The sequence below is a fragment of the Panicum hallii genome, chromosome 1 (assembly GCF_002211085.1).
Source record: "Panicum hallii strain FIL2 chromosome 1, PHallii_v3.1, whole genome shotgun sequence".
Lineage (NCBI taxonomy): Eukaryota > Viridiplantae > Streptophyta > Magnoliopsida > Poales > Poaceae > Panicum > Panicum hallii.
This window is the reverse complement of record NC_038042.1, coordinates 6,079,485-6,093,373: the sequence shown is the minus strand read 5'-3', so window position 1 is coordinate 6,093,373 and position 13,889 is coordinate 6,079,485. Positions and strand designations below refer to the sequence as shown.

The 13,889-nt window shown below is 43.5% G+C and overlaps 1 protein-coding gene and 1 long non-coding RNA gene across 2 annotated transcripts; one reads left to right on the top strand and one right to left on the bottom strand.

Annotated features, from left to right (window-relative positions):
* The first annotated feature begins 1,880 nt into the window (after positions 1-1,880).
* Positions 1,881-3,435, top strand: LOC112876898. The gene has a single exon (XM_025941080.1). It carries the CDS (start codon positions 2,450-2,452, stop codon positions 3,110-3,112), a length of 663 nt encoding a protein of 220 aa, XP_025796865.1. The 5' UTR covers positions 1,881-2,449; the 3' UTR covers positions 3,113-3,435.
* Positions 3,436-10,867: 7,432 nt separating this feature from the next.
* On the bottom strand, positions 10,868-13,116 carry LOC112900990. The gene is made up of 2 exons (XR_003230225.1): positions 12,218-13,116; positions 10,868-12,083 (listed from the first exon to the last, which is right to left on the bottom strand). It is a non-coding gene; the product is annotated as an uncharacterized LOC112900990 (long non-coding RNA).
* Between the last annotated feature and the right edge of the window lie 773 nt (positions 13,117-13,889).

Sequence of the window (13,889 nt, the reverse complement as noted above, 5' to 3'; positions counted from 1 at the left end):
GAACATGAGAAATGTACATAGTAAACTGCCACGGAAGTTTTGTTAATTTCTCGGTTGTGAAATTCTTTGTGGGCTTTATTGTATTGGGCCTATGAGCCATATTTGACACTATAAATTTGTGTATGTATATTAGTATTTTCTTCCAAATCTTGGGTATGCCAAGGAATACAGGGGCATACCCCTGCCACCGCCCTTGCCTATGGTTGGTTTGGGCTCTCCTACGAGGGGTAGTTGTAGTGGCTGTTAACTCCTATGAGGAGTTTGAAGATTTTCTCGGCCGATTTGGATAAAATTTTTCTTATTAGTTGTAATGCCGCGGGGCGGTGTTTCCTGCAGTCTATTTTTTTCAAAAAGATTAGAGAAATTCTCCGTTAACACCTGAAAATGGTGGCAGACCCTCTTCCTCGTAAACACTGCTCTCCTCGAGAGCTCGGTCCCAGCTGCTGCCGCTTCTTTGGTTACCACACTTCTCTCGATTCCCTCTTTATCTTAATTAAAAGTTTCTGTGCAACTCGATAATATTCTCTTAGTGTACTTTTACAGTTGTTTCATGCGTGATTGTCTCTGCTTGAAAATCGAACTTGATGTACAATATTCATAATCGAACCGCCTTTGACCCCTAAATGCCCACCTATCTAATTTGCAGAATAGGGGAAGTTAATGCATATTTGGTTCGAGCCACCAATATAACTGCACTTGGTAAGCAAGTTTGGCACCCTAGCTCACTTTCAACGGTACATCAAGCTCTGTAAGTAAAAGGTACTTATCTAGAGAAGCTAAATCGTACTAAATTTTCAAATTACAATTTATTTTATTTTTTTAGATATATATATTTTGCTATATTTTGTCTAGATACATAGAAAAACTATATATTTAAAAAAGTTAAAATGAATTGTAATTTAGAACGGAAGGAGCAATTTAGAACGGAGGGAGTAGCAAACACCCGTACGAAGTGAATGCAGAATCTATATCCTCTGCATAAGATCTCGGCTACAACATGCTAACGCCCAGATACTTGTAGGAAAATTAACCCCCCTCAATACCCCCGCCCCAAATCGCTTTCGATCCGGAATGCACCGAACGAGGCCTCGACCCAAATGAATTCTGTGTTCTAAAACAGAGTGCGCGTCGCTGAAATCTTGCTATTTGTCCTGACCAATGTGTCCAGCCATGTGAAGTACGTGGTATATATTCGTTGTGATCTCTCCAAGACTGCGCTGAAGACTGACGAGTTTCACAAGTCGTCTTTAGAAAACGAAAGCATCGTTACATCACAACGCACCAACGTAGCTTTCCCCTTGTCCGACACTGGAAGAAGACTTCAGCTGAGCCTGAGCTTCAGGTTCGTTGGGGCGTGCTGTGTCTCGCTCGAAATTTCGCGCGCCCACAAGATCGACAAGGAGCGTGGCGTCACACACTAGAAACAATGGCGATGTCCATTGTTTGTTGGTCTGCCGTCGAGTCAGAGAGAGGATCCTTCCAACGACCGGTGACTTGCAGTGTGCTCCCACCCAACAATGACGGCACCGAAAGTTTCCAAGCAAGAAACTTCGTCCGTTCCCTCATCGATCAAGTCACTTGCTTTCGTCTTCTTCAAAGCAAAAAGGAAAGAAGGGTGCGAAGGCGTCCTGGGATATAAAATCACGCGGACGAGGGCAGCTATGGTATAGTTTTTCATCCGGCCCGAGGCCCATGGACTGACCCACGGTATGGCTTTTTGGCCCGGCACGAGCGTCGTGCCGTGCTTGGCTAGTGTCTTGACACGTGGGCTGGCCCGGCACGGCATGATTACTGATCCGTTCAAATTGACGGTCCACCACACTAAATCACACATCCAGCTCACATATGAATACTCATTTTACATCTCAAACCCTAACTCTCACCAACCCTATCCCTTCCTGGCCGCCGCCGACACTTGCTCTGCTCCCCTCCCCTCGCGGCCGACGCCCGAGTCCCCACCTCCTCCCCTCCCAGCGCAGCGGCGAGGCCAGCTCCCGTCCCTGCCTGTCAGCGCGGCTAGCGCCCAGCTTGCCATCCCCGCGCGGAGGCATGGCAGCACCCGGACTCCTTCCACCCACGCGCGGAGGCGGTGGCGCCCTAGCCTCCTTCCGCCCACACGCAGCGGCGGCGTCCGGCCTCCATTCGCCCACGCGCGACGGTGAGGCCGGCAGCCATCCCTTCCCGCCGTCGACGCGAATGGCGGTTGGCCTCCCCTCCCAGCGCGGCCGGCGCCTAGCTTGCTTCCGCTCTTGCGATGGTGCCGCGCAGCCACGTCCGGCCTCCCCTCCTCGTGCGTGGCACGATGGCGGCGGCGGCGGCCTCCTCTCCCCAAGGCTACGTGGGTTAATCAGGCCTGCGTGGGCTAATCGGCCTGACAGGCTGGCCCAGCACGGCTAGAATGCACACGTGCCGTGCCTAGGCCGGCACTCAGCCCATAGGCAGGCACGGCATGACTCGTTTAGCAATCGTGGCTAAACGGAGCCCGTGCCAGGCCGTCCGTTTGGCCATCTATACCTATACCTATGCGCTACATGCCAAGCCAAGCTTCATGCAGTCCAAGACGACACTGGCAATCCCTAGCGCCGTGCGAGGCGTGGGCTCGCACCTTGGGGCGCCGCCCGTCGCGCGAGAACCGCTGCTGCCTCGGCAGGAGGGCCTTGCACAGCCGCCGCTGCCGCGCGAGGGCGGTGGTGCCCACCTGCAGCCGGTTGGCGCGGCCGCCCATGACGCCCGGAGCTTCCCGTGGCTCCCGGTGGCGGGCTTCGGTTACTTGACGATCAGCTCGGGCATTGCCCTGCGCCGTTCTTGGGGCGACCCCGGCGCCGCGGCCTTCGTTGTCTCCGCCTACGGCGACCTCTTGCTGCTCTTCTACTGCCTCCGGCGGTGCGAGCGCGCCGAGCCTGGCTCGGCCCTCAGGGAATGGCTGAAACTGGCGGTGTGGCTGCTCACATCCGCGCTGACGCTCCTCTTCTCCTACAAGGTGGTCGCTGTCATGCCGGCAGCCGTTGCTGCCATCGTCTGGGTCATGGGTCTCGCCATCATCTGCGGAGGCTTCGTCGCTTTTTTCTGCTTCGAGGAGAAGGTCATCGAGGAGAACGTACGTGTGGCGTAACGAAATTCAAACCGGTTCAGCACAACAAGCTGACCCAACCCGGATTATTGAAGGGATAAATTGATAATAAACTAGATTAAGTGAAGAATAAACTAGTTATAATTCATGATCAGTAGGTTACTCTCCGTCTAGACACATCGATGTTACATAGGAGTAGTATCGAAAATTATAAGAGTAGAAAATGTCGTCCGTCTAGCGTTTGCTTCCGTGTTTTCATCAATGGGTTCCTGCAACAAAATAAGAACAGAAAAAGTTAAACACTAGTGAAAAATTCAAAATCAAAACAAAAAACAAATTAAGTTATTAAAATCAGCATTGATTAATTACTTACATCTTTTGGTTCGTTATGTACCTACCGTCGACCTTGAGAAATTTGCAAATGCATATATTCATAAAGAACGATAACGAAACTTTGCTTGTGGTACTTCAAATATAGTGATAGAAACTCTGTACATACAGTCATCTTAACCAGGCTCTTCGGTTCAAACCATAAAAATAAATTATAATAATTGAATTGAATATATGTAGATATTTTCTTTACGTTTGTATGATGTTGGTGTTGAGGTATTTTATCTAGGTAATACAAAAGTACACTATTTAGACGATACTTTTGAATATGAATATGATGACAGTAAAGTTGTGTCGTCAAAAAAATAAGTACTATTACTAGTGCAATCTTTATTGTCCTAACTAAATGAAATAAGCATTACTCTCTCTGTTGCAGAACATAACTACTTGATTTGTTATAACTCAATTATTTTTAACTTGACTATTAATAAAAATGTATAAAGACTGACAACATAAAAATGATGTTAAGATATTGATCACGAAACCAATCGTCATAGCATGTAATTATTTCTATTTAAAAGAAATATTTTAGAGAAATTGTTGTTGTGCAGAGATAAAAATGTCTGGCTTAGAACAAATCTAGAAATTAGCTATGTAAATGTAGTATATTTTAAAGTAAACAGCTTAATCTCGTTTCTATTACATGGCAATCTTAACAAAATTGGCATCCTACTAATTAATATACATCGGGAATACTGGAACAGCCATAGGTAGGACCCTTGTCACCTTTTGGCACGTGGCCCAAGTCGCCCTTTTGCTCCCGACTTGCTGGAGTTGGAGAGATGTCGGGGGTGACGCCAGGGGCTTGGCGGCCGGCGGCCCGGGATATTTGCCGGTCGCCTCTTCTCTCGGAAACGACAAAAAGAATCTTTTTCCGGTTGCACGTGCTCAGCGTAAACCACCCACCATGAGTTTCTTTCGGCCCGCCCGGCCGGCCTGGGGCCGGCAAACATTGGAGATCTGGACGGATTTCATGAGGATGAATTTCTCCATCATCTTACGAAACACAATCCTTTTAAATCGTCATCTCAATAAAATTAATAAAATTAATAATGTGGTCTAAAATTTAATGTTATAAAACTCTCCATGAAAGTTGCATTGGGATTGGTCTTAAGGCACGTACAATATTTAGACAGCAGCCATCTATATGAGTCCACGTAAGCAAAATGAGCTGACGTGGCTATTATTAAATGAGGAAAGAGTGTATTGCTGTCTAGTATCTCGTCTACTGCTCTGGCTCATGCTCCATGCAAAATATCACCAACTAGAGTACGTATTAAATATCACACAGACAGCTAAATAGACAACCCATTGTAAAATTGTCCATTTAGCTGTCTGTGTGTGTCAAATAGACAACAATTGTCTAAACTGCGTATACATGCTTTTAGTAGATATTATTTTTCTTGTTCCATGTCAATTGTCTAAACTATGTGTACATACTTTTAGTATATGTTATTTTTCTAGTTTCAAATAATATATCTGAAATTTTTTAACATAACACTTATTTCGGGACAGATGGAGCATGTACTAGCTAGTGGATGGCAAGGCGCAGTGGTTTGCTTGGTCTAGATTCAATTTGCTGCACTGAGGTTAACCAGCTTGTTTAGTTGCTGCTATACACGCATGCGGGCCGGGCGTCTTTCCTAGCTGGCCCACGAGCGTCATTTCATCGTACAGGCCCAATCGTCCTCAGGCCTAATTGGCCCACTATCTAACAGCAGGCCCGCCGTCCCGGCTCCTCTGTCTCTGCTCTCCCGCGCTATATTTTCGTTCTTTGGAAAAAGGCATTTGTCTACGCCTGCACGCATATAAACGGGAAAATTATGCAAGTTCACAGTTCGCACCGAGCTAACGATTTCAATTCTCAAACATACCTCCTCTGGGAAGAAACTAAATGCGGCTTTGACAGTGACGTAATCCTAACACGCTGTCGCTATTCCTTCGTTTACAAATGCATCGCGTAGATTAATTAGAGTTTCATATGAATCGACTACGTCGCCACCTCATTATCAGTTTCAAATAATATACTAGATACATAGCACGTAATGTAATTGAAGGATAACAAGAATAGGGATGAATACGAAAATGATAATTTCTAATTTTCGAGAATCATTTTCGAGATTTTATGGCTAAACGAAAATAAAAATAATTATCGAAAAAACAAAAACGAAAATGGTAAAATAATATGAAAGTGAAAAAGAAAATGATTTGAGCATCCTCTGATCATGTTCGAGAACTATCATATTTTTAGGCTATTCTATCATATTTTACCGATAAAAATACCATATTCACGTATAATATCAGCACCCCTGCTATCTATATTTTTTTAGAATGTCATATCTACAGTTTTAAAGAGTCATGACTCATTTGTCCTAACCCTAAATCATAACCTAGTGATCTGAATTCATAGGACTATGAATAGTTTTTTGGATGGTGGGATTAATATTTAATTTTTTAGTACTATGAAATGAGATACATATCATGGATGGATCGATACTTAGATTAACATCTTAACAATCAGTACTTGTGCATGAAATATGCCAAGTCATATGGTTAGAGTTGTGCTCTATGGTTTGACATATTTATCTTTTTTTAAAATATTGTTTCGGTCATTATCGTTGTGTTCTCGATTGTATATTTTCGTTTCTGAAATTACCGTAATACTGATGCCATTTTCGTTTCCGATAATATCGTATCGTTTTCATTTCTGATAAAAAAATATAAAAGTGAAAGTGATGGAGCCTTTCACCAACCATTTCCGACCATTTTCATCTTAAAAAAGATAATATGATAAGTAATCGGGGGCAAAGCTGGAGCCATTTCATGAGGGCAACAATGGAATTTGGCAAGCTCTATAGAAAATGGATCTTTGTTCGTGTAAAATAGATGAGGTTGCGCCTTAATATATAGAGGTGACGTCAATGCCGTCTTCATTGGATGGGTTTATGTGGTTATTTTGCATTTGGTATGAGTTATATGGTTTGTGGAGAAGACTCTTCCAAGGATATGACTTCTATACGTGGACGGAGGAAGCTGGAGTACGACCTTTTCTTTTCTTTTCTTTTCTTTTCTTTTTTAATTTTCTTTTTGATGGGAGTACGACCTCTTCTATGCATATAGAGATACAGATTTTAGCGAACATCGAAAAACTGGCGTGTCAATTTTCAAAAGAAAAAATTGACATGCCGGCAACGCGCCATGGCGGCCCCAGCGGCCAGGTACAACCACCGATCGCTTCATTTTAATTTATTTATAAGTTGGCACTGTCTTACTGACACGGTCTGTGACTGTGATGGTTTATTAAAGTATATAGTTGCTGTCACGATGACATATATTAAAGTTCGTTTATATTACAATATAGTGTTATATTGTTTCAGAACTATCTATCAGTGATGCGTGTTGGATGAAATCAAAATTTGTGGTTGAAGTGTTCAATGATTTAGAAATCCTAAATGCTACATGGAGAGGGCTCTCCATATAAGCATATCTTGAGAGCCCTTTTATTACATTCTTAAACACATAGCAGAAAGTAACTCCCAGAAAAGAGAAATCAACAAAAGAAACGAGAAAGTAACAAATCAGAACTTCTCGTCACGATCTCCTCCTCCTCTAATGAGGACCTCATCTTCTCCGACGAGGACACCAACTTCGATGAGCTCCAATTCGGGTTACGATTTCGGGGTTTGGGGGGCTGGGGATGGGGATCTATGCTTGCGGGCTCTAGAAGAATGCTAGGGAGGCCGCCGGACCAGCGGTGGTGGTGGTGGGTTGTGGGCGGCGAGGTGGCGGCGATAGCGCCGCCGGGCGGATGGTGGGGGAGGCCGGTTGGGAGGTGCTAGCGGTGGGGGTATCTGGTGGAGGCAAACGGGGTGGGGAAGAGGAGGGGGTGGGGGAGGAGAGGGCGGTCCTCGCTGGCATCGATGCCGGCGAGGGGGAAGTCGGCTGTGGGGGCGGAGGCAGGCAGTGGGAAGCAGGGGGCGTGGGTGGTCGGTGGTGGGAGCGAAGATAGGGGCGGGCGGAAGTTTGATACCTTGGAGGAGAGGGGGGGGGTGGGAAGAGGGGTACTCGCGGAGACGACGCCGGCGAGGCAGGTGGCAGGATGTGAGGCGGTGGGGGCGAGCGGGCGGAGGCGGCTAGGTGGGGGAACGATTGATAAATTTTTTTTATCCACACGAACGGATAAGGGATAAGGGAGCGCCTCCTCCGTCTAGTTACATCCTTAGAAATAGTTAAAGGGTATTGATGGTTCTTAGGTGTCCATACCGTAAAATAATAACTTTTGTACGTATTGGAGGAAAGTCAAATAAGAATTATTGGAGATTTGTGGGATGATACCAGATGCCCTAATTTAAGAATAAAATTTGGTTGTTTTCATAGTTTTTATTTAAGAATGGAGAAACTATATTATACAAAAGAAAAAGACAACATAAAGAACAGTTGACGCGTATGAGTTTGCATGGTCCTCGAAAACTATGGCTGGCCCGCATCGAGTTGTCGCCATGACGTGCATATAGGAAGTTTCCGGGAAGCTTCCTTGTCCCGCGCGACCCGCGCGATGGACGACGACCCATCGAGTTGGCTGCCTCATCTGTCACGACACGTTGTGTTGACTTGACTAGATGACAGATATGATGGGCCCCACTAATCTAATCTCATGAAGGGTACGTTTTCTTTGCTCACGTATCTATCACATCGAATATTATATTTTAGTAGCTATCACATCGAATATTTTGATATTAGTAGTACTAAATATATACTAATTATAAAATTAATTATATAGATGGAGGCTAATTCACAATACGAATTCAATAAATCTAATAAGTCCATAATTTGATAATATTATGCCACAATAAACATATGCTAACAATACATTAATTAGAGGCCTGTTTAGTTGGGTAGGCGTAAAGGAAAAAAAATTTTTTTGCAAAGAAATCTTACCAATTTGAAGTACTAAATAAAGTCTATTTACAAAACTTTTTGCATGGATGGGTTGTAAATCGCGAGACGAATCTAATGATGCTAATTAATCCATAATTAAGCAATAATTAGCGGATGGTTACTGTAGCATCACTGTTGCAAATCGTGGATTAAGTAGGCTCATTAGATTCGTCTCGCGATTTACAGCCCATCTATGCAAAAAATTTTGTAAATAGACTTCATTTAGTACTTCAAATTAGCAAGATTTCTTTGAACATTTTGCGTTTACGGCTTTTTTGCGTTTACGGGGTGGAAACTAAACAGGGTCTAGGTTTAATAGATTCGTATCGTGAAATAGCTTCATTTATGCAATGGTTTTGTAATTAGTTTATATTTAATACTTCTAATTAGTATCAAATATAATGGGACTAAAATTTAAACATCCAATGTGATGGAACTAAAATTTAGTTATTTAGATGCAAACAGACCCTAGCAACCGTAACATACAGATACGGAAACGCCGCTCTAGATCTTGTATTAAAACATATCATTAAACAATACTATGCTCAAATCCAAGTACGAATATTTTTCTTTCTTTTGAAAAATTGGAACTGAAAGTGAGGTGTGGATGCTATAATTTACGAAGATGGTATAACTGAAATTTGGAGGAGATGCGAAGGGGGAATGCAAAATAAGGTGTCCTTTTTTATCGTGTGTCGGCAAATGAAAACTACTATGTACTCCCCATATGTTAAAGACCTAGTTTCAAAGGAAGAAATATGAAAATGAACATTCAAGAAAAGGAAAATTGGGGAGAACGACAATCGTTGAGATAGAGGGATGCGCCACATCTATGATTCGCCTGATTTATTTTCAGACTTGACTCAGAAGGCTCTCCGTTTGGTACGTCACGGACTCATTGACTGAAAGAAAAATTGTGGAGAACACATTCCTACCTCTGTATAATTGTTTTCTGACCAATTTGGTGGACTTTGAACTCAAAAGGAGATCTGCCCGCAGCATCAACCTTAGGCCTCTTTAGTTTGGCAGGGCTAAAATTTATCCTGTCAAATTAAAAATTAAAGAGAATCTGAAGTATTAAATAAAATCTGTGCTACACATATGAGTGGCAATTTGTGAAACGAATTTAACGAGGCTAATTAATTCATGATTCGTAACAGTGATGCTACAGTAATCATCTACTAATTATGAATTAACGTACCTGGATAGATTCGTCACGCGAATTAGTCTAGAGATTCTGCAATTAATTTTATTTAATATTTTTAAATAATAAGACTTTTTTTTTAATATGATACGGCTAAAGTGGAACGAACGCACCCTTAGCGAGCTCGTACGTCGTGTTTGATGCTGAAGCTCGTTCGCCGTGTTTGGTGCTGACTGTGACGGGACTGGAAGGTGCCACCAGCCTGTCCCTGTCGGGTGCAGACTTCACATGTTTACCTCTCGCCAGCTGGCCTGCTAGTTCGCAGTCCTCTTCCCGAAAATTTCCAGGCTCTTTCCTTTTACGGAGGGAAACGGAAGAAGCAGGTGGAGCTGGAAATTGCAGGAAATTGCAGCTTTTCTAGCTCCGGTCTGCTCTGCTACAGTGTGGAAGCCGAAGCCGGCGGGACCGAAAGTTTTTCAAACCAACCACACTAGGTCAGTATTTACTCCATGGTTAAAACACCGACAATAAGCGGGAGGCGGACCTGCCACTGGGATAGAGAGAATCCTAAAATAAATTGATTTGTAGCTTTATAAGAACTAAAGCCCAATCATTTTTATGGAGAAAATAATATATAACACCTACACATTCGAATAAATACACTATAGAAATATACTTTAATGGTCAGAGCTTCAAACACAGCAGATGGAGTTGCTTCTGTTCTCCTATGCTGAAGTTGGCTCATGTTTAGGTTCCGCATTCACCCAAACTGTGAGGAAGTTGGCTCATGTGGAGTTGAGTTCATGCGACAAGCCGCAAGAAAGAGAGATGATTAATCGAGCTGTGAATTGAGACTTGAATCTCTTCCTTTTATTTTCTATGGTACATCATATGTTCTGCATATTTTTTTAGAACATGCGCTGAACCTTACAGCGGTGACTACTTATTTAATAATAATAATTGTGGTCTGATGTATTTTCGAAACAGTAATTCTGAAGCTGAAAAAACATAACCTATAAAATTTTTTAAAAAAAGAGAAGCCTTCCAGCCGGCCCTAGAGACCGTACTCCTCGTCAAAATAAAGGACCAAGGCAAGAACAGCAGCAGCATCGAGTAGTGCTAGACCTCGTTTGGGCGGCACAATCGAGGGAATCACTTGCGGCGGTCTGAACAAGCGGCGGAGCACTTCTGGTCGATCGGCTGTTCGTCGCATTGGCTCTTTCTCGAGTGCAGATTGACTAGGTTAAGCATAGACAGCATCTATACTCTTTTGTTTTTGGCACACTGCGCCTTTGATGATTCCGGACGGATAGAACAATGACATATATAACACTTATTCGGCCGTCACTAGATGAAGTTTGTAAAAGCTGGGTGCGGCCGAAAGTTATATTATATGCTGCTGTAAAGAACAGAAAGCATTCAGATGGTGATGGCATGCTGGTTGTTGGTTCCCACTGACTGTTTGGATGTTCCGGTCAGTATGAGATTTACAGAGTTCCAAAAAGAATTTAGAGAGAGAGAGAGAGAGAGAGAGACAGACAGACAGACAGAGGGGCAGCCTCGATATAGAGATTACCGAGGTATTTTGTTCAGATTTGTTGTTGATCGCAGAACTCCTGTCTTGAATGTGAATTCTTTTACTTATCCTAAAATGAATTAGGAGAGTCGTTGATATGATCTTCCTTGGCTTTGGCTTTCAAAGTGCAGGTTGAAAAAAGTGCTCCATATATCCATATATGTGCTTGGAGGGAAGGCCACATCTTTAATTGTATTCTTTTTGAGGAACTTAAAAACACATAGGAAACTGAAAATACGAAAATATTTCACCAAGAATGTTACTTGAACTAGGAAAATATCATTTGAATTTACAAAAAAAAATACTTGGATTCATGAAATACATATTTATTTGGATCTATGAAAGGATTGCTTAGATTGAGAGATAAGCTTATACATGATGCATTCGCAAAATATTGACAAAACATGATTTGTCACTTATTAAAAGTTAGGTGTAATTTAGTCCAAGTCTAATTAAGTTATAAATTAAACGAACATTTAGCAGTTTGCATTCATCCTTGTTCGAACTGTTGGAGTATATTATCTTCGAACAAGTTACTAGGGATATACTGGCAGAATAAGTTGAGAGTTTGGCTGACCTAATTATTTGCTGATTGATTGTGTGCGTGAATGTGTAATGACATATATGCCCCTGAGGTTGATGATATCTTGTTCGGTAGCTGAATTAGCATAGAATGCAGTGATGTATTAACTTTTTAACATTATAGGATTAACTAAAATTTAATCTTTTACAATAATTTTATCTCCAAAATAATAAAAAACAACTGATTGGGCAATCATGCTATCAGAGCCGCAGCAATGGAATCACGGAAATGACTCATCTGTGATACCCGTGCTCTCTTGTCCGCCACTATCATCAACATAGTTATCAAAATCTGCATCATGTATGGCGCTGTCCCTTATAAAATTATGAAGAGCCATCATGCGCTGGCCTCTTTCATGTGGTACGCTTCGGAACTGCAGGCACTGTGTCATGGATTAGTAACAAATCATGATACAATTGGTAAACAAACAACAGATCATTCTAGTATGAATCATTTGCAACCCATTTTGCATCTAACATGAGAATATTTGCAAAAAATGAGAACAACTAATATTACCTTGGTCAGAGCCGGCAGGGAGGACGAGCACGCGGCGCGGATCGGGGCGGGTTCCAGCGGCGGCGAGCCCGAGCGGCGCGGTCAGAGTTGTAGGCGGCCCGGGCGGGTCCAGCCGGAGCAGATCGGGACGGTCGGAGTTGCAGGCGGCGGAGATCGGGGCGGAGCAGATCGCCAGCAAGCGCAATTTGGAAGCCCTGTGTACATGAGCCATCTGCGGAGCTGGTTGCTCGATCTCACTGGTATCCATGGCATCAAGGTCGAGGAGGATGGATTTCGCCCTCAGCATCAAGCTGCTGCCTATCGACCGGCCGGCGAGGTAACGGTGCTGGTTCAATCGGCTGCGCCGCCGTTCTTCTCCGTCCAAGCTGAACTGCTGAACCGCTCAAGCTGCGAGCCTACAAGGCTAGCTACAACCACATTCTCCTCCAAGACTAGAGGAGGCAGCAGGCCCTCCGTCGGCCTTTGGCTTCCTCCCCGGCCCATCGCCGTGGGTACCGGCAAAGTTGGCCGCCGCCAGAGGTTGAGCAGCATCGACGAAGGAGACGAGACGATGACCTCGGTACATCGGACGGATTTGCTTGTTGTACCCGATCGAGAAGGACGATCACGCGATGTTTCCAAGAAAAAGGTTGGCACCGCGTGCACTCAACTGTTGCCGCGTCTCGCGTGCACTCAACGGAAAAAATAGGCAGGTCAAAATAGGAGTACTCCTATCCTATGTCTTAATTTACAATCAATAGTCGCTTTAGGGAGCAGACAGAAAAACGGGGAGCAATCAGGCACGAAGCTCGTTGATTTGCCCAACCGAGCCTAAAGCTGCTGAATCCGCCCGTGAGACGCGAGTATCTGGTTTTGGTCTCGGAAAGCCATCCTATAGTTTGCCCTACTGATACGTGATCCCTCGGCTGTTTGAGTAGGTGCGGTTCTTCCGCTGAAATTGCTACTAGAGGGTGTTCTTCCGCTGAAATTGCTAGAGTTTGAAAACTATTAGCTAAAAATAAGGTTCCATCACTGCCATCCTCGTGGTTGCAAGGATTTCCACTGTGGCAAGATGATGTCAGTGTTTTACCGTCAAAAATATCTTAATGCAGTAGTATTAAGAACTCAAGGGCATGCAACATAAGGTTTAGACCTAACAGAAGTGACGGCAGTGCCATTTAGGGAATGAAAAATGAAGTGGGTGTCAAATAAGAAATGGAAATTTTTTGAGTGTCAAGGAAGGAACGAGTAAGTTTTTCAACGTCGAATGTGAATTTTCTCAATCAGATTTCAACTACCTGCTCACTACTACGGTATTTTATTTTTGTTTATAAAGTAGGCGCCGATGCAAATTTTTGCATCACTTCAAATTTTGGAGCATCAGCTGGATTTGGCATCACTAATCATAGTGTGTGAAGTGGTGCTCAAATTATCTTTGAGCATCACTCAGAGCACACAATGTGGAGAATCTTAGCGGTGCGGTGCTGGTGGCACTACTGATGGTCCACATCAGTGAAAGTGCTTGGGCAACGCCGGTCCATACTAAATTATTTCATTTGATGTACTCCATGTATACGGTTTTAAATTGAAATTTTTTACGCCTTAAAAACTTCATCATTTAAAAGAAAATGATGAGTGACACAAAAAAAAGGTAGCGATAGGTACAGGTTAAGTAGTTGTTTAAAACACAATC

Excerpts from the sequence above, each read along its gene's own strand:
- LOC112876898 (XM_025941080.1), top strand. The coding sequence starts at position 2,450 with ATGACTCGTTTAGCAATCGTGGCTAAACGGAGCCCGTGCCAGGCCGTC.